At 42.9% G+C, this 24,279-nt stretch overlaps 2 protein-coding genes across 2 annotated transcripts; both read left to right on the forward strand.

Moving 5' to 3' along the window:
• LOC135525781 (uncharacterized) lies at positions 1-6,401 on the forward strand. Its single transcript, XM_064953632.1, has 5 exons — positions 1-59; positions 4,613-4,690; positions 4,798-5,142; positions 5,498-5,698; positions 6,340-6,401. The coding sequence occupies exons 2-5, from the start codon at positions 4,636-4,638 to the stop codon at positions 6,399-6,401; spliced, it is 663 nt and encodes a 220-aa protein (XP_064809704.1). The 5' UTR covers positions 1-59; positions 4,613-4,635.
• A 267-nt stretch (positions 6,402-6,668) lies between these two features.
• Positions 6,669-12,474, forward strand: LOC135525787 (B-cell receptor CD22-like). The gene is made up of 8 exons (XM_064953647.1): positions 6,669-6,869; positions 9,784-9,999; positions 10,144-10,503; positions 10,814-11,065; positions 11,287-11,556; positions 11,668-11,931; positions 12,078-12,338; positions 12,386-12,474. Exons 1-8 carry the CDS (start codon positions 6,683-6,685, stop codon positions 12,472-12,474), a joined length of 1,899 nt encoding a protein of 632 aa, XP_064809719.1. The 5' UTR covers positions 6,669-6,682.
• The last annotated feature ends 11,805 nt before the right edge of the window (positions 12,475-24,279 follow it).

Below are 24,279 nucleotides of genomic sequence, written 5' to 3' on the forward strand. Positions count from 1 at the left end.
TCCACGCAGTGACAGTAAGTTGACTAACTGTACAAGACCTCTCCCCTTCACTTCACTCTGTAAGTACACTTGACGATATCTTGAAATATAGTTTTAGTTTTTACTTTTTTAGCCAAACATCACATGACTTACTGTGTCTTTGTACTTGTTGGTTTATTTTGAACTGTGTTTTGGTTGTTACATCAGGGCCTGTATTCATAAAGTGTCTCAGACGGTCCATATAATTATGATCTAAAAGGCTAAACTGATCCCAGATCAGCTCTCCTACTCTGATACACTTTGTGAATACAGACCCTGGACTTTGGTTTCATGTGTTTAGTTTAGTTCAGTTTATTCATTTACATGTTTAAAACATGATCAGTAGAGTTTGCCAGTAACACCCAGATCTCCATTCAACAGGGTCATGTTCACTGTCAAAGTAGAACTGTGTGCATGTGTGTGTGTGTGTACGCATGCGTGTGTGTGTGAATAAATAAATGTTTTGATATTCATCTGATTGTTGGATATACAGTCATGACCAACATGATTGGCACCCTTGATAAATACTGAGCTATACACTGTGTGCTACAAATGATGGGATGTAAATTGTACATGTTACACAAAAACTTGTGCTTGCTATTTTAAGAGCTCTGAGTGCAATAGATTGTTGTGGAGACATTTTGAAAATGGTGTGTGTGTGTGTGTGTGTGTGTAACGCAGTGCGTGTGTTGATGTATAAATAAGATTTTTTGATATTCATCTGATTGGGTTGTGTTTAGGATACATTAACATGACCAACATGATTGGGTTGTGTTTGATAAATAACATGAGCAGTGATAGGGTTGTGTTTGTAGTATTAAATGAGGTGATGGTGGGTTGTGTTTAGGAGTAGTATTAACAAAACACAGTGATGGTGGGTTGTGTTTAGGATTTTAACATGAGACACAGTGATGGTGGGTTGTGTTTAGGAGTAGTATAAACATGAGACACAGTGATGGTGGGTTGTGTTTAGACAGTTTTAAAATGGCCCAGTGATGGTAAGTTGTGTTTACAGTAGTATTAACAAGACACAGTGATGGTGGGTTGTGTTGATGTATTAACATGAGACACAGTGAGAGTTGTGTTTAGGAGTAGTATTAACATGAGACACAGTGATGGTGGGTTGTGTTTAGGAGTAGTATTAACATGAGACACAGTGATGGTGGGTTGTGTTTAGGAGTAGTATTAACATGAGACACAGTGATGGTGGTTGTGTTTAGGAGTAGTATTAACATGAGACACAGTGATGGTGGGTTGTGTTTAGGAGTAGTATTAACATGAGACACAGTGATGGTGGTTGTGTTTAGGAGTAGTATTAACATGAGACACAGTGATGGTGGGTTGTGTTTAGGAGTAGTATTAACATGAGACACAGTGATGGTGGTTGTGTTTAGGAGTATATTAACATGAGACACAGTGATGGTGGGTTGTGTTTATGAGACACAGTGATGGTGGGTGTTTAGGAGTAGTATTAACATGAGACACAGTGATGGTGGGTTGTGTTTAGGAGTAGTATTAACATGAGACACAGTGATGGTGGGTTGTGTTTAGGAGTAGTATTAACATGAGACACAGTGATGGTGGGTTGTGTTTAGGAGTAGTATTAACATGAGACACAGTGATGGTGGGTTGTGTTTAGGAGTAGTATTAACATGAGACACAGTGATGGTGGGTTGTGTTTAGGAGTAGTATTAACATGAGACACAGTGATGGTGGGTTGTGTTTAGGAGTAGTATTAACATGAGACACAGTGATGGTGGGTTGTGTTTAGGATGAGACACAGTATGTAACATGAGACACAGTGATGGTGGGTTGTGTTTAGGAGTAGTATTAACATGAGACACAGTGATGGTGGGTTGTGTTTAGGAGTAGTATTAACATGAGACACAGTGATGGTGGGTTGTGTTTAGGAGTAGTATTAACATGAGACACAGTGATGGTGGGTTGTGTTTAGGAGTAGTATTAACATGAGACACAGTGATGGTGGGTTGTGTTTAGGAGTAGTATTAACATGAGACACAGTGATGGTGGGTTGTGTTTAGGAGTAGTATTAACATGAGACACAGTGATGGTGGGTTGTGTTTAGGAGTAGTATTAACACAGTGATGGTGGGATGACACAGTGATGGTGGGTTGTGTTTAGGAGTAGTATTAACATGACACACAGTGATGGTGGGTTGTGTATAGGAGTAGTATTACCATGCGACAGTGATGGTGGGTTGTGTTTAGGAGTAATATTAACATGAGACACAGTGATGGTGGGTTGTGTTTAGGAGTAGTATTAACATGACACACAGTGATGGTGGGTTGTGTATAGGAGTAGTATTAACATGAGACACAGTGATGGTGGGTTGTGTTTAGGAGTAGTATTAACATGACACACAGTGATGGTGGGTTGTGTTTAGGAGTAGTATTAACATGAAACACAGTGATGGTGGGTTGTGTTTTGGAGTAGTATCAAATCAAATAACATTTTATTTGTCACATGCACTGAAACAGGTGTAGTTGACCTTACGATGAAATGCTTACTTTAAAGCCCTTAACCAACAATGTAGTTTTAAGAAAATACCCCCCAAAGCAAGAGATAAGAATAACACATAATCGAACCCACAAATGCTGATGCTCCAGATACTCAACTTGTCATGTTCTGACCTTAGTTCCCTTTTTATGTCTTTGTGTTAGGTTGGTCAGGGTGTGAGTTGAGCTGGGTAGTCTATGTTATTTTTTCTATGTTATATTTCTATGTGTTTGGCCTAGTATGGTTATCAATCAGAGGCAGCTGTCAATTGTTGTCTCTGATTGAGAACCATAGTTAGGTAGCCTGTTTTCCCACTTTTGTTTGTGGGTGGTTATTTTCTGTTTAGTGTGTGTTGCACCTGATGGAGCTGTTTCGGTTGTTCTCTTTTTGTTACTTTGTATTTAGTGTTCAGTTTATTAAAATGATGAACACTTACCACGCTGCACCTTGGTCCTCACCTTCTTCATCCCACGACAGCCGTTACAGACATTTTGACCATTATAGAAATGTAGGGCCCATTTTAATACAGTAACTTCCCTTTTCTGATGTGCTGGTCTGGTCCTCATGCATGTTAATATCTTAGAGGAAGAAAGGACAGTTCTGCATCAGCTACTTGTGTCCTGACGACATAAATATGTATCAACCACAGAACTGACACTTACTAGCAGTTCCCACACAATACCAGTCAGTTGACTCACTGTACAAGACTTCTCCCCTTCACTTCACTCTGTAAGTACTCTTGAAAATATCTTGAAATATATGTTCTGGTTATTTGTTTTTAGTCATTAGTCATATACTTGAAGGGTAATGTATCATTTTACTTGTTATGTTTTGAGCTCTGTTTTGGTTGTTACATCAGGGCCAGTATTCATAAAGTGTCTCAGTGTTGGAGTGTTGATCTACATAGGGATGAGATGATTAACCAGGGTAAAAAAGACATACAAACAAACATTGTAACACAGCATTGTGTGTGTCTGTCTGTGTGTGTGTGTGTGTGGGGGAGGGGGGGGGGGGAATTTGTACATTGCTAGACATGACCACCTTGTTGACCTGATGGCAAGTAGTCTCACCAGCAGCACACATGCATAAATGTTATTGTGTAAGGGTAAGCTGGTCTAATGTTGATTATGATGTGTTTTCCTGTGTGCCAAATACGCCAGATATTGTTGTTGGGGGGTGCTCATTTTGGAAGTGGGCTGCTCATTTGATGAATACATGGAGCAGGCCCTTACAGAGAAGCTGCTTAAATATTAGCCCCTCGTGGAGCTTGGACAGGTGGAAGTGCAATCTGATGGAGCTGATATTTGGCAGTCTGAGCCACTGCAGTTTGTGGCCTCCAGATTGAGGACCTGACAAAAGCTAGGTTAAATCAACTGGCTCGGTACTGCTCAGTTTCAGCTGATGCGGGCAGTCTAGCTGTTTGGAGAAGGAGGTGCCTTCTGTACCCTTGAGTACCATGAATACAGAGACTTTTGAAATGTTTGGATGCATTCAAATCAAGTATTTAAAATGTGTATGACACAGTGGATTTAGCTGAGGGCTCTTCAGGACCAAATTGATATTTTATTTAACTAGGCAAGTCAGTTAAGAACAAATTCTTATTTTCAATGATAGCCTAGGAACAGTGGATTAACTGCCTGTTCAGGGGCAGAACGACAGCTTTGTACCTTGTCAGCTCGGGGATATGAACTTGCAACCTTTCGGTAACTGGTCCAACTCTCTAACCACTAGGCTACCCTGCCACCCCAGAGTAGGTTTGACTTCTATACTGTGTAGGATGTGTGTTTTAACTTTTCTACATCCATAACAACCAGCTCTTTAGACTTTGATACAGACTCAATGGACCTTACGGGCCTTCACTACAGATGCTCTGTGTGTGTGTGTGTGTGTGTGTCACATGCTGTTTATTCTCACAGAGGATAGGAGCTATCATTGAACCTGGTGGTCAGTCTCTAGGCTGCTGTACAGCTTGACGGACCGCAGTACCCCATTTACAGTTTATACTTTACAGTTTATACAATGTATCAGGCGGAGTTATTCACCAGCTATAGAGTGAGTTGTTGTTTATGTTTTTAAGACTACAGGGTGGGAGATGCAACGATGTCCTTGAGAACAGCTGGAAGTGTGTTGGTGGTCTTTTTCTGGTCTGTGACAGGTATGGTCTCATTCATAGCTTGACATGTTTTTCAAACTACAGGCATCAGTGTGTGCCAATTAATTGGATTAATTCTAATACCATTGTGTTGTGTGACTGTGTTTCAGTGGTACTGGGTCAGGATGGCTGGAGAGTGACTTACACCACTCAGAGTATCTGTACCTTGAAGGGGTCAACAGTGGATCTGTTCTGCTCTTACACACATCCCAGTGATTATACAGTCACAACAACCTTCTGGTTCACTAAAAATTATGCTGTTGGGCCTGTTAATCTGAAGGATGACCCAGACTACAAAGGACGTGTGACGTACCGTGAGGATGAAGAGAATGGTCACACCCTGACAATCACAGACCTGAGAGAGAGTGACTCAGCTACGTACATGTTCAGATTTACAGATCAGACAGGGAAATGGAGGTATACTGGCAAACCTGGAGCCGCTCTGTCTGTCACAGGTACAGTTACAGGGTAGCCTAGTGGTTAGAGCGTTGGACGAGTAACCGAAAGGTTGCAAGTTCGAATCCCTGAGCTGACAAAGTACAAATCTGTCGTTCTGCCCCTGAACAGGCAGTTAACCCACTGTTTCTAGGCCGTCATTGAAAATAAGAATTTGTTCTTAACTGACTTGCCTAGTAAAATAAATAAATAAACGGGTACAGTTACATTCAATATAGTTAAACTGTTGAATTCCATTTAGTTCAGGAAAATTGTCTTGGTTTGTATTTATGTCTGTATAACAGGATATCTTCCTTATTAGTATTAGAGTGATAAATCAGTAAAGGGATTTACAGTGATATTGTTTTTCTTCAGGTTTTCAGGTGAAGGTGACTGGTAAGACACTGACCTGTATCACCACCTGTACTCTGACTGACAACCCCACCTACATCTGGTACAAGAACGGACACAAAGTAAAGGAGGACACTTCCAGCCTGGACTCAGACTCCTTTAGTGATGCAGACAGTTACTCCTGTGCTGTAAAAGGCCATGAGGATCTCCTCTCTCCTGCAGTGTGTAAGTGTGGACTTTTACATACAACATTTGTTTCAGGTCGTCAGACGATCATTATTGAATTTGCTGTGAATGTGACGTCCACTTCTGCTTTAGTTCTGTATGCTTTGCCACGCAGTGTTGAATGGGCTTCAAGATATATAATCAAATTCATGAAAATGCAGTCAATGGATGGATTTAATTCTGCCAGATACCTTTCATTATGTTTTTGTGCTTGTACGCCATTGCACTCCTTTTTTAAACAATGAAAAAAAACTACAAAGCTGAGGGACTAGTCACATCCTTGTTACTTTCACAGCATATGATTTTAACTGGTAAAAACTAGTGTTCCTACTTCATCAACAGTGTGGACTTCTTTGAGTTAATTCTTTCGAGATGGGATCACCTCGTTAGTTACACATGTGCTCGCCTGTCCATCTGGTTAGTGGGAAGGTATTTCACCTTTGCTGGCCCAGGTGATATTTAAATGATGAAGTTTAAGAAATGTGGAGAGTCAACACCTTTACTTGATTCTCCCTTACTGATTTCTTCCCTGCTTTTGTTTTTCTCCACTTTTTGGTTTGCTTCCTGTCTTCACGTTTGGTGTAGGTTTTTACTTTTTTCTTATCTTAAAATATTGTGGGTGCTCGTGTCTCTGGTTCCAGTTGTTGTTGCTAGTCGACTTTCAATGGACACCCCCATGAGTGTCTTTCACAACCTTTCCTAGAAACTGGTCTCATTTTGGTCTTTTTTAGTGACTCTTTGGTATTTCCCCCTTCTGTTTGACTGACTTTGGGTTTTCTTGCAGGTGAACATAAGTGTATTGGTAATATAAAGGGATTATATTGTCTTGTCTTTCAGGTCAGAAGTGTTGGAGTGTGACTTACACCCATCAGAAGATCTGTGCTTTGAAGGGGTCAACAGTGGACATTTCCTGCTCTTACACATATCCCAGTTATCATGAGACAGGTATGATAACAAGCTTTCTGGTTTACTAAATGGTCTGGTATGGATCCTGTAGATCTGAGCTCAGTGCCAGGGTATGAGGGTCATATAGAGTACCTTGGGGATAAGGAGAGTGACTGTACCCTGAGAATCACAGACCTGAGATTGAGTGACTCTGCTGGGTTCAGGTTCAGATTCATAACATCTGGAGACAAGTTTTATGGCTCACCTGTCTCCCTGACTGTCACAGGTAATCTGTCACTCATCTCACATCTGTTAGTGTAATGACCTTATTAAGGGCAGTCATACAGACACAGTAGTGGTATGTGATGGAAAAATTCCGAATGTAGTAATTCACATAAGAGGACATACTGAACCAAAATGCAACATGTAATGTGCTTGAGACATGAGCTGAAATAAAAGATCCCAGAAATGTTCCAAATGATTCAAAATGATGTGCACAAATTGGTTTACATCCCGGTTTGTGAGAATTTCTCCTTTCCCAAGATAACCCATCCACTTGACAGGTGTGACATCAAATCAAATGTTATTTGTCACATACACATGGTTAGCAGATGTTAATGCGAGTGTAGCGAAATGATTGTGATTCCAGTTCCGACAATGCAGTAATAACCAACAAGTAATCTAACTAACAATTTGAAAACTAATTTCTTATACACAGTGTAAGGGGATAAAGAATATGTACATAAAGATATGAATGAGTGATGGTGCAGAGCAGCATAGGCAAGATACAGTAGATGGTATCGAGTACAGTATATACATATGAGATGAGTATGTAAACAAAGTGGCATAGTTAAAGTGGCTAGTGATACATGTATTACATAAGGATGCAGTAGATGATAGAGTACAGTATATACGTATACATATGAGATGATTAATGTAGGGTATGTAAACATTATATTAGGTAGCATTGTTTAAAGTGGCTAGTGATATATTTTACATCCTTTCCCATCAATTCCCATTATTGAAGTGGCTGGAGTTGAGTCAGTGTGTTGGCAGCAGCCACTCAATGTTAGTGGTTGCTGTTTAACAGTCTGATGGCCTTGAGATAGAAGCTGTTTTTCAGTCTCTCGGTCCCAGCTTTGATGCACCTGTACTGACCTCGCCTTCTGGATGATAGCAGGGTGAACAGGCAGTGGCTCGGCTGGGTGTTGTCCTTGATGATCTTTATGGCCTTCCTGTAACATCGGGTGGTGTAGGTGTCCTGGAGGGCAGGTAGTTTGCCCCCGTTGTGCAGACCTCACTACCCTCTGGAGAGCCTTACGGTTGAGGGAGGAGCAGTTGCCGTACCAGGCGGTGATACAGCCCGCCAGGATGCTCTCGATTGTGCATCTGTAGAAGTTTGTGAGTGCTTTTGGTGACAAGCCGAATTTCTTCAGCCTCCTGAGGTTGAAGAGGCGCTGCGCCTTCTTCACGATGCTGTCTGTGTGAGTGGACCAATTCAGTTTGTCTGTGATGTGTATGCCGAGGAACTTAAAACTTACTACCCTCTCCACTACTGTTCCATCGATGTGGATAGGGGGTGTTCCTCTGCTGTTTCCTGAAGTCCACAATCATCTCCTTAGTTTTGTTGACGTTGAGTGTGAGGTTATTGTCCTGACACCACACTCCGAGGGCCCTCACCTCCTCCCTGTAGGCCGTCTCGTCGTTGTTGTTAATCAAGCCTACCACTGTTGTGTCGTCCGCAAACTTGATGATTGAGTTGGAGGCGTGCGTTGCTGCGCAGTCGTGGGCAAACAGGGAGTACAGGAGAGGGCTCAGAACGCACCCTTGTGGGGCCCCAGTGTTAAGGATCAGCGGGGTGGAGATGTTGTTGCCTACCCTCACCACCTGGGGGCGGCCCGTCAGGAAGTCCAGTACCCAGTTGCACAGGGCGGGGTCGAGACCCAGGGTCTCGAGCTTGATGACGAGCTTGGAGGGTACTAGGGTGTTAAATGCCGAGCTGTAGTCGATGAACAGCATTCTCACATAGGTATTCCTCTTGTCCAGATGAGTTGGGGCAGTGTGCAGTGTGGTTGAGATTGCGTCGTCTGTGGACCTATTTGGGCGGTAAGCAAATTGGAGTGGGTCTAGGGTGTCAGGTAGGGTGGAGGTGATATGGTCCTTGACTAGTCTCTCAAAGCACTTCATGATGACGGAAGTGAGTGCTACGGGGCGGTAGTCGTTGAGCTCAGTTACCTTAGCTTTCTTGGGAACAGGAACAATGGTGGCCCTCTTGAAGCATGTGGGAACAGCAGACTGGTATAGGGATTGATTGAATATGTCCGTAAACACACCAGCCAGCTGGTCTGCGCATGCTCTGAGGGCGCGGCTGGGGATGCCGTCTGGGCCTGCAGCCTTGCGAGGGTTAACACGTTTAAATGTTTTACTCACCTGATTAAACTGCATTATTATGACACAGGTGCAACTTGTGCTGGGGACAATAAAATGCCACCATAAATTGTGCAGTTTTGTCACACAAGACAATGCCACAGATGTCTCAAGTTTTGGGGGAGTGTGCAATTGACATGCTGACTGCAGGCATGTCAACCAGAACTGTTATCAGAGAAATTAATGTTCATTTCTCTACCATAAGCCGCCTCCAATGTCGTTTTAGAGAATTTGGCAGTGCGTCCAACTGGCCTCACAACCGCAGACCACGTGTATGGCCACAATCAACAGCCTGATCAACTCTCTGTGAAGGAGATGTGTCACGCTGCATGAGACAAATATGCTTTTTGTTCATATGGAACATTTCTGGGATTTATTATTTCAGCTCATGAAACATGAAACCAACACTTTACATGTTGTATTTATATTTTTTTTCAGTGTAGTTGAAACAGAGATCCGAGAGAGAGAATGACTGTCATTATTGTCTCTAAAATAGTTTATTCAGATCCGAGAGGGCAGTATGACACAGAGTTACTGTCTGTCATAGGTAATAAATACTGTGTTAAAATACTAGACCAAGATTCGATACAAATGTGCATTATCAATCTACAGACTAACGTAATTTGAATTCAACATATCTTGTGTTGTGTTCATTCAGTATAAGGGTCAGGATGATGGTCTGTACAGACTGTAATAGGACTGGTTTGCATCATTTCTTCAGAAGAGAACTCAGTAAATTCAAACAGTATTTGGTGTGTTGTATTTCTCTCCAGATCTTCAGGTAAAGATGACAACTTCACTGTTTTCAAGATGGGTGACCCTGAACTGTGGCACGTGTACTCTGACTGACAACCCCACCTACATCTGGTACAAGAACGGAAACAAAGTAAAGGAAGACACCTCCAGACAGTACTCAGACTACATTAGTGATGCAGACAGTTATTCCTGTGCTGTAAAAGGCCATGAGGATCTCCACTCTCCTGCAGTGTGTGAGTGTAGATTCCACTACAGTATTCCTCCTCATTAGGCTACATTCATTCATGTTGGGGAATTACACATCTGAAACACTCATCACACAGAAAGATCTGAGAAAAGAATACAGAAAACACTATATTGTCATGTTATTGTTTAAGGTGTCCGTGGTCAGAAGTGTTGGAGTGTGACTTACCCCCATCAGGGAGTCTGTGCCTTGAAGGGGTCATCAGTGGATATATCCTCCACGTATGACAGTGGTTATGATACGATCACATCAACACTCTGGTTTAGTCCTAAACAGAGTGACAGGTGGAGGGATGAGTTGATCCCTGAGGACCTAACCACAGACCCAGGGTATGCAGGTCGTGTGGAGTATGTTGGAGAGAAGGAGAGAGGTCGCTCCACCCTGAGAATCACAGATCTGAGAGAGGAGGACTCAGCTGAGTACAAGTTCATATTCAACACACAGACATCAAGATGGGGATACAGTTTCCCTGGAACAACTCTGACTGTCACAGGTAACACTGAACTCACAACCTACAGGTGAATGTGACTCCTGCCTGGTGATGCAACATGTTGGTAACTTTCCCCAAATTCCAGAAATCCTGGTTGGAGGATTAATTCCTTCTGATTCTGGGAATATTCTGGAAAACATGGGGATTTGGGGAGAGTTACCAGAAGTGTTTAACCCTGTTCCTGCCACAGTGACCATGCAGCTGTGGGTGTTGTCTTTTTTTAACATTGATACAATAGGAACCTTCTGTGTAGGAAAGTCTTTGTTTATTGTAATCAGGTGATTCAGGGTTTTAATGATGTTTTTTACTCCAGGTCTTCAGGTGCGGATTAAGGATCCAACCAACATCATAGAGGGAAAGGGGCTTTGTCTGTTCTGTGAGTCCATATGCTTTCTGCAGGACAACCCCTCTTACATCTGGTACAAGAACGGACAACGTCTGTTCAGACACGAGACTAAGTACCTGATCCTAGACCCAGTCAGCAGTGAGGATGCAGGCAGATACTCCTGTGCTGTTAATGGCCAGGAGGATCTCCCCTCTGCTGAAGAGACTCTCACTGTCAGATGTGAGTATGTGGGATATAATTCTAGAACTACATGCTGATTATACAAAACATTAAGAACACCTGCTTTTTCCATGACATAGACCAGATTTACACAACTGGTGGTCTGCAGGCCAAACTTGGCTTGCGGGTGGTTTTATTTGGCCCCCACAAGCAAGGTAAGAGTACACATTCTTGCATTATACTATGTGTATTCTTACCTTTTATGTCCTAATCTTTACCAGATGGCCAAAGCAACACCTCAGTGTCAGTGAGTCCCTCTGGTGAAATAGTGGAGGGCAGTTCAGTGACTCTGACCTGCAGCAGTGATGCAAACCCACCTGTGGACAAATACACTTGGTACAAGATAACATACAAGAAAATGTCAATGAGACATTCTGGACAGAGCTACACCATCCATAATATCAGCTCTGAGGACAGAGGAGAATATTACTGTGAGGCTGAGAATGAAGTTGGAGCCAAAATATCAAAGCTTGTTCCTGTAAATGTGTTGTGTAAGTATTGCATATAATCTCCAATTTCAACTCTATTTTACTTGAATTATGATTTTACAGATATATATTCTGATCTCAAAAGGAAAGTATTGTGACACATTTTTCCATCAGATAAACCAAGGAACACCTCAGTGTCAGTCAGTCCCTCTGGTGAAATAGTGGAGGGCAGTTCAGTGACTCTGACCTGCAGCAGTGATGCCAACCCACCTGTGGACAAATACACCTGGTACAAGAAGAACGTATCCTCACCAAAAGCATCAGGACAGAGTTACAGCATCACTAACATCATCTCTGAGGACAGAGGAGAATATTACTGTGAGGCTGAGAATAAATATGGACGTCTCAACTCCACTTCTGTGCATGTAGATGTTCATTGTAAGTTCACCTGTCCTTCTCTTTTGATCTGAGATTCACACATTTTAAATTTGATTTCACTCATACAATCATAAGTCCAAGTGTCATGATGTTCCTCATGTACAACACTGTTTTAAGACACTGTATTGGTTCATACTGTCCACCAGATGGCCCAAGGAACACCTCAGTGTCAGTCAGTCCCTCTGGTGAAATAGTGGAGGGCAGTTCAGTGACTCTGACCTGCAGCAGTGACGCCAACCCACCTGTGGAAAACTACACCTGGTACAAGAAGAACGTGATCTCACCAAAAGCATCAGGACAGAGATACACCATCCATAATATCAGCTCTGAGGACAGAGAGGGATACTACTGTGAGGCTCTGAACATTATAGGGAGAGAGACTGTCCCTGTCCATATTAATGTTACATGTAAGTATGACACATTCTGTCTATTTTTGTGCTCTGTCATTTTACAGATTACATTCTCACATCATGCATTTATAAACTCATGACCCTGCAACAGTGTTTCCCTGGGTTCCTGTGGTGGGGGTGGGGGCTGTCCTGACTGCTGGAGCTCTTCTTGTCACCATCTACTGCTATATGAAGAGGTGAGTCTCTCATTGAGATGTACTGTATTAGTAACATATCAACTTCCACTAGAGGTCAGTAGAGAGCAGAACTCACTATGTCCCTCATTACAGGAGATCCACAGGAGGAAGTGATGCCACAGCAGACACACAGGTAATAATGTCAACAACCAAAGTTATTTTAATCCTAATAACATAGACAGTAAGAAAATGAATTTACCTAAAAATGTAGAGGGAGTGGTTCGTAAAGTGCTAATTCAGAGTGTCTTCTTTCAGATTAAGGGACTCCCCCGTGACACAGACCCTCAGATAGATGTTGAGCCCTCCGATTATGAGAACTGGAGCGAACCACCACAGAACCTGGAAAGTGACACAGACCCTCAGATAGATGCTGAGCCCTCCAATTATGAGAACTGGAGCGAACCACCACAGAACCTGGACAGTGACACAGACCCTCAGATAGATGCTGAGCCCTCCGATTATGAGAACTGGAGCGAACCACCAAAGATCCTGGAAAGTGACACAGACCCTCAGATAGATGCTGAGCCCTCCGATTATGAGAACTGGAGCGAACCACCAAAGATCCTGGAAAGTGACACAGACCCTCAGATAGATGCTGAGCCCTCCGATTATGAGAACTGGAGAGAACCACCACAGAACCTGGACTGAAGAGAACCACCACAGAACATGGACTGAAGAGAACCACCACAGAACCTGGATTGAAGAGAACCACCACAGTACCTGGACTGAAGAGTACCACCACAGAACCTGGACTGAAGAGAACCACCGCAGAACCAGACTGAAGAGAACCACCACAGAACCTGACTGAAGAGAACCACCACAGAACCTGGACTGAAGAGAACCGCAACAGAACCTGGACTGAAGAGAACCACCACAGAACATGACTGAAGAGAACCACCGTAGAAACTGAACTGAAGAGAACCACCACAGAACCTGGACTGAAGAGCAACAGCATCAAACCAAAGCTAGGCCTCACAATGCTATTCTCTTACTATCATTACGCTTTCTTATCTATTAGGTTTTCCAGACAATGACCTTTAACTTTTGAGTGAATGCTGGAATTTAGATTGTTATCCTAATGATAAATACAGTATGTATATAGATGATAAATACAGTTTGTATATAGATGATAAATGGGGGATAGATTATGCTTCTGCTATTTTTCTATAAGATTTTGCCATTTCCAGATTTGATTACATTTCATGTAGAAATATGTTGAACTATTCATTAGCTCTGCTCCTTCAGGTGTTTAGTAAGCCCACCGCATGCTAGGTAATGCTAGTATCAACATGCCATCAACACAGCTGAAACTATAGTAAGACCACCACATGCTAGGTAATGCTAGTATCAACATGCCATCAACACAGCTGAAACTATAGTAAGACCACCGCATGCTAGGTAATGCTAGTATCAACATCCCATCCAACACAGCTGAAACTATAGTAAGACCACCACATGCCAGATAATGCTAATATTAACAGCCCATCCAACACAGCTGAAATTATAGCTAGCCTTGATTAGTAATCACAGCGTCAGCTTCCCCACTAAGGTCCAATGTGATAACTTGGAATCTGAGGAAGAAAGTCAGGTTTAAGAAGTAGTATGACATTTTAAATGATGCTGTACATCTATGAATACATGCATTTAATGATAAAAAGATCCAGTAATGCTCGACTGCTGAACAGCGCATATAGCGGCCAACAGCATTTGGGCCAGCACGATGGTGGTAGATATGACCCACTCTCACTAAAACTACTGTAGCAGAGTGAGTCTCATCAGGGTATAAGATGCCTGCATACTCACTATGTACAAGCATACATGATAACATGCGTAAATGTATTACTAGCAGGAGATTAATAAGAATGAACAACAGTAGCTAATACATGATGACTAGAATGAAGTGATCGCTACAGTAGCATATAATGTAAAGATGGACCGACAGAGAGGACTAACTATGTAAAGATGGACGGACAGAGAGGACTAACTATGTAAAGATGGACCGACAGGGAGGACTAACTATGTAAAGATGGACCGACAGGGAGGACTAACTATGTAAAGATGGACCGACAGGGAGGACTAACTATGTAAAGATGGACCGACAGGGAGGACTAACTATGTAAAGATGGACCGACAGGGAGGACTAACTATGTAAAATACATAACAGGCTTAGAATATGGCTAATACATCAGAGCCTAAACTTACTGTTGTAGATAAGGATGAAGTAAATATTAGAGTGACACAAATTATACCATAAAATGGAAACTAATAATGTGACTCATGCAACAGTATCGGAATACAACAGGTGTAAATCTTACATGGAAATGCTTACTTACAAGCCCCTTAACCAACTATGCTTTCAGAAGTTACGAAAAAATAAGTTAAAATAAGTTACGAAAAATTAAGTGTTAAGTAAAAAATAGAAAATTATAGTAGCAAATAATTAAACAGCAGCAGTAAAATAACATTATAGAGGCTATATAAAGGGAAAGGGGGATTCCTAGTCAGTTGTACAACTGAATGCATTCAACTGAAATGTGCCTTCTGCATTTAACCCAACCCCTTTACAGGGGTTATCGTACTGAGTCAATTTGGGGGCACCGGGTAGTTGAGGTAAAATGTACATGTAGGTAGGGCTAAAGTGACTATGCATAGATAATAAACAGAGTGTTGCAGCAGCGTCTTGGTCGCCCTTTGATTAGCTGGTCAGGAGTCTTGGCTTGGGGGTAGAAGCTGTTCAGAAGCCTTTTGGACCTAGACTTGGCGGTCTGGAACCTCTTGCCATTTGGTAGCAAAGAGAACAGCTTATGACTGGGGTGGCTGGAGTCTGACAATTTTTATGGCCTTCCTCTGACACTGTCAGGTTAGAGGTCCTGGATGTCAGGAAGCATGGCCCCAGTGATGTACTGGGCCATACGCGCCTTTTGGTCGGAGGCCGAGCAGTTGCCATAACAGTCAGTGATGCACCCAGTCAGTCAGTATGCACTAATGCAGCCTTTCTTAAAGTTGGGTCAAGGACCTGTTAATGGTGGGTCGCGACATGTCAGTGTAAATACATCACTATTTCATGATCTACTGTAATTGATTTGGCCAAGTGCATCTGCGCTCTCTGTTCGGTGCGCGTTCTGCTCGGTCTCTGCTCAGTTTGGCAGCTGCACCAGTGTGAGAGGGAGATTCCTGTGTGCATCTGAGTTGTGTACTTGATCTCTTTTTCTGCTGTTTTCTTGCAGATCACTCGGCTACACAGATGCAGCGCTGTCGTTCAGATTGTTGGTATTTTATAACAGGTGACGATAAGCAGTAATAAGGGAGTATTAACTAACTCTCATAGTAGTAGATGTGAGTTTCTCTTTCAATCCCCTGGCCTTGTACACAGCTAATAGCTAACATTTGCCAAAAACAAGCTAGCTACTGATAGTGCAACCCTAGTAACAGTACAGATGAAAATAAAAAATGATCAGGCCTACTTTACAACTTACTGTATACATTATTGTTGAAAACTAGTCTAGGTTGGGACTGTTGCTGTTAAAATACAATTATAATTGTTATTCTTAGCTGGAATAAATTGATTGAAGCAAGATACTTTTTGAGGAAAACTCACTCACAGTTCTGGGTTGCTCATCTACAATAGGAAGCGGTCTCCTGCCTGACTGAGAAAGCAGTAGATGTTCTGGTCCAGTTTGGCACCACATACCTATGTGAGTCAGGGTTCTCAACTCTGACACTTAAAAAACATGTACAGAAACAGTTTCAAGGCTGAGCTTGACCTCAGTGTTACACTGTCATAAACAGAGCCCAGAATAGACCTGCTCTCATTAGGACTGTGTGGGGGTTTTCTGGTCTACAGATGTGATCAATCACTTTATTCCAGGTCAGAATAAAAACATATGTATTGTATTTTAACAGCAACAGTTCCAACCTAGACTTTCAACAATAATTTCTACATTAATAGATAGGAAAATAAACATTAATAGATATTTAATGTCATTGTTATTTGTTTTTGTCTATATTGCATTTGTTTCAGGCATAAGGGCAATGAAATGTATTGATATTTATGTATAGTTGCATATTTTCGTAAATACTGCACCAATGAGCTAGCAGACGCTCTGAGCAAATCAGAGTAGAAGTGCAGCGAAAGTGTAACTATACAAATGCACCAGTCCAGATGGTATAGCAACACATAGCCTGTATGCTAGTCTAGCACAGGCTTCTTCCTCCTTGTATGGATGAGGGACTATTCTCCATGATGGTTCACGGAGCCCACCGACTCAGCTCGAAAGCTGGTATTGGGAACAAACAAGTAGGCTATATGATTGACTACTCCTGAGGCTAATTCTACTAAGCTAATTCTACATGTCGCCGGCTATTAACTGAAAACAGAGCAGCAACATGGTTGATCCTCACAATCTATCACATCACCGCAGCAGCCAAACATTGCAACATGAGCATATTGAACGATGCGGGTGAGGTTCAAACACAGCCAGCGAGCATTCACAAAAACAACATTATATCAGAAATCAGCAGCATAGCGAGAAACAGCTAGTTACAGCAGCAGAATCAATGGAGGACAAGAAGCCAGCGCTTAGTAGCAGCAAGCGGCAGAAGGATGTAAGAGCAGACCAGGTCAATAAGGAAGTCGTGAATGATACTGGCCTCTAATTGGTTCCATTCTCAGTTGAGGCGGGCCCTCGGGTTTCCTTTCTGAACTTGCTCCGCTAAATAATTAGCCTACTTTTCTTGTGCTTATCTGTTTTTGATATTTTTCTATGGGATTTAGCCAATTCCAGATGTTTTATAATAGATGAAGTATTGGTTTGTTTTAGTGACACAAAGGAATAACATTGATGAGAGGTTTTAAATAATTTTAGCTCTGGAGTTTCTCCTGATTTGTTTTAATACGTTTTACATTGTATTGGTGTCAGATATTATTGGGCATTTTATATTTTATATTATGTTATACCATATTGTTCAGTGTCAATATTGCTTGTTTTATTATCAAATTATCAAATCTATTTTAGATACATTACATTTTGCAGTATTTTTTTTACATTGAATACAGTGCAAGTATCATGTTGTAAATAAGCTCAGTTTAAGACAATAAATAGACAACAAATAAATCAATTATGTTTGTTGTATTTCTGTCTATTGTACACATGATGGAGCCATTGAGCAACATAATACATGAGTGGCTCGCCTATAGGCCAGCCAGGGATACTCCATTACTGTCAGGAGATAAACTGTAATAGATCAACAATCAGCACTGTTCATCAACAAACACACACACGAACATGCACACACACACGTAAACACACGTAAACACACACTGAGTCTGGAACTTGAGTCTTTCCCGGTAGTTCAGACGTTGTATGGGTGTGTGTGTGTGTGTGTGTGTGTGTGTGTGTGTGTGTGTGTGTGTGTGTGTGTGTGTGTGTGTGTGTGTGTGTGTGTGTGTGTGTGTGTGGTGTGGGTATGCTGCTCCCTAGACTACTGCAGGAGTACTCTAATGTAAGTGGTCCAACAGATTTCCTAAGTGGTAAAGGTCTGGATGGACTATTTCTACATTGATCTCATTTCTTCATTTTCTATGGTTCTTTGGGAATGGGATTCATACTGCTACTGGTGTCTGGAGCTCTACCCCTCTGCCCTATCAGATGCTCAGAAGTCCATCCAGCTCACCCCTGATTGGCCAAAGGGATACTTATTCAAGGGGAGTGCACTGATGGGGTTGAAGGTCAGTGTCTGAGCTTTCTACTGTGAAAGTGGAAATTGCTGATTGTGTATGTGTGTGTGTGTCGGTCTGTCTTCTCCCTCTCCCCACTCCTTCTATCTCCCCATCCTTTCCTCCCTTCACTCTCTCACTTCATATCCTCCACCTCCCCTCAGTTTTCCTTAAATGGCCTTCTGACTAGGAATGGACCAGGGTTTGAGGCTGCGTGTTGCTACTGATGTCCACCTGACAGCACTGTCGAGACCACAATGGTGAGTTAGACGTCCCTGCACGATACACGGAGTCAAGAGCCTTCAGTTTAGAGCTTCAGTTTAGAGCTTTAAATAGTATCACCAACGTTCCTCAAAGAGAGAAAAGTACAACGATTCAACTCATTTCTGGCAGCAAAGGAAAAACAAGCTTTGTTATTGGTTCCATTGTACTTGTGGGACTATGCTATTGGTCCCATTGCATGTTTTTGGACTGTGCCTGCTGTTTGTCCTCCCGTCCAGGGGGTGGAGCTGGAGAGCACCAGGCTGGTGATCAGGTACCCAGACAGCTAGATGCAGAGAACCCCTCGCTCTCCTCAGAGGACCAACCCTATAGGCCTCAACACCTCCTCAGCCTCCCAGTACGCCTCCACAGGGTAAAGACATCCATCTGTCTGTCATCCAAAACATCATTATGAGTTATTCTAAAGTGTTACCAATCAACTCATATAAACTTTTGAAATGTACAAAGTGATGGAAGGAGGAAGCAGGTGGAAGCAGGAGGAAGCAGGTGCAGGTGTTTGTGTTTTCATACTGTTTGTCTCTCTCTCTCCCAGGACCAGGAGGATGGCTCCCATCAATGGTGACGAGTGTTTCTTCTGGAGGACCACCGGCTGTTTCTATGGTGACAAGTGTCGCTTCAAACACAAGCCTGACCAGAGAGGAAGAGACAGGAAACCCTGACAACCCTTACAAGCCTGAACACCACGTACCGTCCAGATACAGTGGGGAAAAAAAGTAATTAGTCAGCCACCAATTGTGCAAGTTCTCCCACTTAAAAAGATGAGAGAGGCCTGTAATTTTCATCATAGGTACACTTCAACTATGACAGACAAAATGAGAATAAAAATTCAGAAAATCACATTGTAGGATTTTTCAATAACAAAAGTTTAAAAAGTGCCTGGACTGGGCACCGGCGCAGTGGAAGGCTCCGGCCATGGAGCAGGACTGGACGCCGTGCCTGGACTGGACATTGGCGCAGAAGAATGCTCATGCCTTGGTGCGGGACTGGACGACGTGCCTGGACTGGGCACCGGCGCAGTGGAAGGCTCCGGCAATGGAGCAGGACTGGACACCGTGTCTGGGCTGGGCACCGGCACAGAGGAAGACTCCGGCCTTGGAGCGGGACTGGACACCAGGGCTGGACTGGGCATCGGCACAGAGGAAGGCTCTGGCCTGGTGACACGCACTTCAGCGTGCGTGCGAGGATTAGGCACAGGACGTACCAGACTGGGAAAGCGCACTGGAAGCCTGGTGCGTGGAGCCGGCCCAGGTGGTACCGGACTGGTGACACACACTTCAGGGCAAGCGCGAGGATTAGGCACAGGACGTACCAGACTGGGAAAGCGCACTGGAAGCCTGGTGCGTGGAGCCGGCCCAGGTGGTACCGGACTGGTGACACACACTTCAGGGCAAGCGCGAGGATTAGGCACAGGACGTACCAGACTGGGAAAGCGCACTGGAAGCCTGGTGCGTGGAGCCGGCCCAGGTGGTACCGGACTGGTGACACACACTTCAGGGCAAGCGCGAGGATTAGGCACAGGACGTACCAGACTGGGAAAGCGCACTGGAAGCCTGGTGCGTGGAGCCGGCCCAGGTGGTACCGGACTGGTGACACACACTTCAGGGCAAGCGCGAGGATTAGGCACAGGACGTACCAGACTGGGAAAGTGCACTGGAAGCCTGGTGCGTGGAGCCGGCCCAGGTGGTACCGGACTGGTGACACACACTTCAGGGCAAGCGCGAGGATTAGGCACAGGACGTACCAGACTGGGAAAGTGCACTGGAAGCCTGGTGCGTGGAGCCGGCCCAGGTGGTACCACCGGTGGCACTCCTTGGGTCGACTGACCACCTCTCTATCTCTTCCCAGGTGGTCTGTGGCTCTCGTTGGAACCATACTCGGACCAAAGCGCAGCGTCATCTGGTTCCACATTTTTTTAATGAAACGCACAAAAACAATAAAGAATAACCGAAACGTGACGTTCAGGAGTGCTCACAGGCAACAACACAAAAACAAGATCCCACAAAACACAGTGGGGAAATGCCTGCCTAAATTTGATCCCCAATCAGAGACAACAATAAACAACCGCCTCTGATTGGGAACCATACCAGACCAACATAGAAAAAAAAACTAGATTACCCACCCCACTCTCACCCTGACCTAACCAACATAGAGAATGGGTTGTGTTTAGGAGTAGTATTAACATGAGACACAGTGATGGTGGGTTGTATTTAGGATTAGTTTTAACATGAGACACAGTGATGGTGGGTTGTGTTTAGGAGTAGTATTAACATGAGACACAGTGATGGTGGGTTGTGTTTAGGAGTAGTATTAACATGAGACACAGTGATGGTGGGTTGTGTTTAGGAGTAGTATTAACATGAGACACAGTGATGGTGGGTTGTGTTTAGGAGTAGTATTAACATGACACACAGTGATGGTGGGTTGTGTATAGGAGTAGTATTAACATGAGACACAGTGATGGTGGGTTGTGTTTAGGAGTAGTATTAACATGAGACACAGTGATGGTGGGTTGTGTTTAGGAGTAGTATTAACATCAGACACAGTGATGGTGGGTTGTGTTTAGGAGTAGTATTAACATGAGACACAGTGATGGTGGGTTGTGGTTAGGAGTAGTATTAACATCAGACACAGTGATGGTGGGTTGTGTTTAGGAGTAGTATTAACATGAGACACAGTGATGGTGGGTTGTGTTTAGGAGTAGTATTAACATGAGACACAGTGATGGTGGGTTGTGTTTAGGAGTAGTATTAACAGGCTACATTAGACAATATGGATAACAGGCTACATCAGACAATATGGACAACAGGCTATAATAGCCTATATATGGTAACAGGCTACATTAGAATATATATGGACAACAGGCAACAGTAGACTATATATGGATACCATGCTACATTAGATTATATATAGATAATATGCTACATTAGACTATATATGGATAACAGGCTACATTAGACTATATGTGGATACTTTGCTACATTTTAATATATATGGATAAGAGGTTACATTATTCTACATGGACAACAGAGTGCATTTGCCTATACAGTCAACACAGCATCACTATGGTGATGATGATGGTGAGGATATTGATACCTCTGCTACTACCTGTACTGTCCAGCAGAGGAGGCTGGTGGGCAGATATATAGATAGACATGCTCATTGTACTGGCTGGAGTGGAATAAATGGAACGGTATCCAATTAATTATATTCCAGTCATTGCAATTAGCCTCTCCTCCTATATCTCTGCCAACCAGCCTCCTTTATTGTACACAAGGGCCAACAGTGTAACAGAATATGATAGTGGCATATTGTAATACAACAGTGTATGTTTGCTTAACTGTGACTTTGTCAAGTAAACAGTTTAGTTTTTCACTAGTTTATCTAATGTTCATCTAATGTATTTCCAGTGTCTTCGAATGCCAAGTCAACAAACAGGTCACTGACCATCTCGAATCCCACCGTACCTTCTCCGCTGTGCAATCTGGTTTCCGAGCCGGTCACAGATGCACCTCAGCCACGCTCAAGGTACTAAACGATATCATAACCGTCTTCATCGACCTTGCCAAGGCTTTCGACTCTGTCAATCACCATATTCTACTCAGCAAACTGGATACAGTTTATCACAGTGCCATCTGTTTTGTTACTAAAGCACCTTATACCACCCACCACTGCGACCTGTATGCTCTAGTCGGCTGGCCCTCGCTACATATTCGTCGCCAGACCCACTGGCTCCAGGTCATCTACAAGTCCATGCTAGGTAAAGCTCCGCCTTATCTCAGTTCACTGGTCACGATGGCAACACCCACCTGTAGCACGAGCTCCAGCAGGTGTATCTCACTGATCATCCCTAAAGCCAACACCTCATTTGGCCGCCTTTCGTTCCAGTTCTCTGCTGCCTGTGACTGGAACGAATAGCAAAAATTGCTGAAGTTGGAGACTTTAACACCCTCACCAATTTCAAACATCTGCTATCTGAGCAGCTAACCGATCGCTGCAGCTGTACATAGTCTATCGGTAAATAGCCCACCCAATTTGACCTACCTCATCCCCATACTGTTTTTATTTATTTACTTTTCTGCTCTTTTGCACACCAATATCTCTACCTGTAAATCAAATCAAATGTATTTTATATAGCCCTTCGTACATCAGCTGATATCTCAAAGTGCTGTACAGAAACCCAGCCTAAAACCCCAAACAGCAAGCAATGAGTTTGGTACACATCCGGTACACATCCGGTGGATAGAGAGCCGTTTATTATGTTCAACATAGGAGGGCCAAGCACAGGAAGCAGCTCTTTCAGTAGTTTAGTTGGAATAGGGTCCAGTATGCAGCATGAAGGTTTAGAGGCCATAATTATTTTCATCATTGTGTCAAGAGATATAGTACAAAAAAAACACTTGAGCATCTCTCTTGATCCTAGGTCCTGGCAGAGTTGTGCAGACTCAGGACAACTGAGCTTTGAAGGAATACGCAGATTTAAAGAGGAGTCCATCATTTACTTTCTAATAATCATAATCTTTTCCTTAAAGAAGTTCATGAATTTATCACTGCTAAAGTGAAAGCCATCCTCTCTTGGGGAATGCTGCTTTTTAGTTAGCTTTGCTACAGTATCAAAAAGGAATTTCGGGTTGTTCTTATTTTCCTCAATTAAGTTAGAAAAATAGGATGATCGAGCAGCAGTAAGGGCTCTTCGGTACTGCACGGTACTGTCTTTCCAAGCTAGTCGGAAGACTTCCAGTTTGGTGTGGCGCCATTTCCGTTCCAATTTTCTGGAAGCTTGCCTCAGAGCTCGGGTATTTTCTGTGTACCAGGGAGCTAGTTTCTTATGAGAAATGTTTTTAGTTTTTAGGGGTGCAACTGCATCTAGGGTATTGCGCAAGGTTAAATTGAGTTCCTCAGTTAGGTGGTTAACTGAGTTTTGTCCTCTGGCGTCCTTGGGTAGACAGAGGGAATCTGGAAGGACATCAAGGAACCTGTACATGACCATCTGATCATTTATCACTCCAGTGTTAATCTGCAAAATTGTAATTATTCCCCTACCTCCTCATGCCTTTTGCACACAATGTATATAGACTCTCTTTTTGTTCTACTGTGTTATTGACTTGTTAATTGTTTACTCCATGTTTGACTCTGTGTTGTCTGTTCACACTGCTATGCTTTATCTTGGCCAGGTCGCAGTTGCAAATGAGAACTTGTTTTCAACTAGCCTACCTGGTTAAATAAAGGTGAAATAAAATACATTTGAAAAAATGTTGTTATTAACCCAACATTATTGAGGACATTATTATTAGGATAGTGCAGTAATGTTGAGATACCAGTAGGGAGAGCTCTAGTCTAGAACACTGGAACCTTCAGTATTAATTGAATGGGTTCTAATTGAATGAGATCATAGAACTTTGACCTGTATATACAGAACTCAGAAGGACAAGACAACACATTCTAAGCAATTGTTCACATTCTAAATAGTATAGAGGGCTTGCAGGTGTGTCACAAATCACCTAGCAACCACACCAAGCCCTCTGTAGTCGACACATTGTTTAAATGGTTCTCTGTGTTGTCAAAAAATCACGTTGGAAATATGACACATTTAGCTATTTTTAAAAATGTAGTCCCACTCCTCAAATGAAGAAAAGTACATATAGATATGCAGTCTGTTGCACAATTTCTGTAGAAATACAGTAACATCCCTTTTCTGATGTACTGGTCTGGTCATCTTGCATGTTAATGACTTAAAGAGGAAGTATAAGGGCAGTTAAATATGTGT

The sequence above is a fragment of the Oncorhynchus masou genome, chromosome 5 (genome assembly GCF_036934945.1).
Source record: "Oncorhynchus masou masou isolate Uvic2021 chromosome 5, UVic_Omas_1.1, whole genome shotgun sequence".
NCBI classification, from domain to species: Eukaryota; Metazoa; Chordata; class Actinopteri; order Salmoniformes; family Salmonidae; genus Oncorhynchus; species Oncorhynchus masou.

Excerpts from the sequence above, each read along its gene's own strand:
- LOC135525787 (XM_064953647.1), top strand. The coding sequence starts at position 6,683 with ATGGATCCTGTAGATCTGAGCTCAGTGCCAGGGTATGAGGGTCATATA. Across the intron at positions 6,870-9,783 it reads TGTCTCCCTGACTGTCACAG|ATCTTCAGGTAAAGATGACA; the intron begins GTAATCTGTCAC and ends ATTTCTCTCCAG. Across the intron at positions 11,932-12,077 it reads TGTGCATGTAGATGTTCATT|ATGGCCCAAGGAACACCTCA; the intron begins GTAAGTTCACCT and ends ACTGTCCACCAG.
- LOC135525781 (XM_064953632.1), top strand. The coding sequence starts at position 4,636 with ATGTCCTTGAGAACAGCTGGAAGTGTGTTGGTGGTCTTTTTCTGGTCT. Across the intron at positions 4,691-4,797 it reads CTTTTTCTGGTCTGTGACAG|TGGTACTGGGTCAGGATGGC; the intron begins GTATGGTCTCAT and ends ACTGTGTTTCAG. Across the intron at positions 5,143-5,497 it reads AGCCGCTCTGTCTGTCACAG|GTTTTCAGGTGAAGGTGACT; the intron begins GTACAGTTACAG and ends GTTTTTCTTCAG.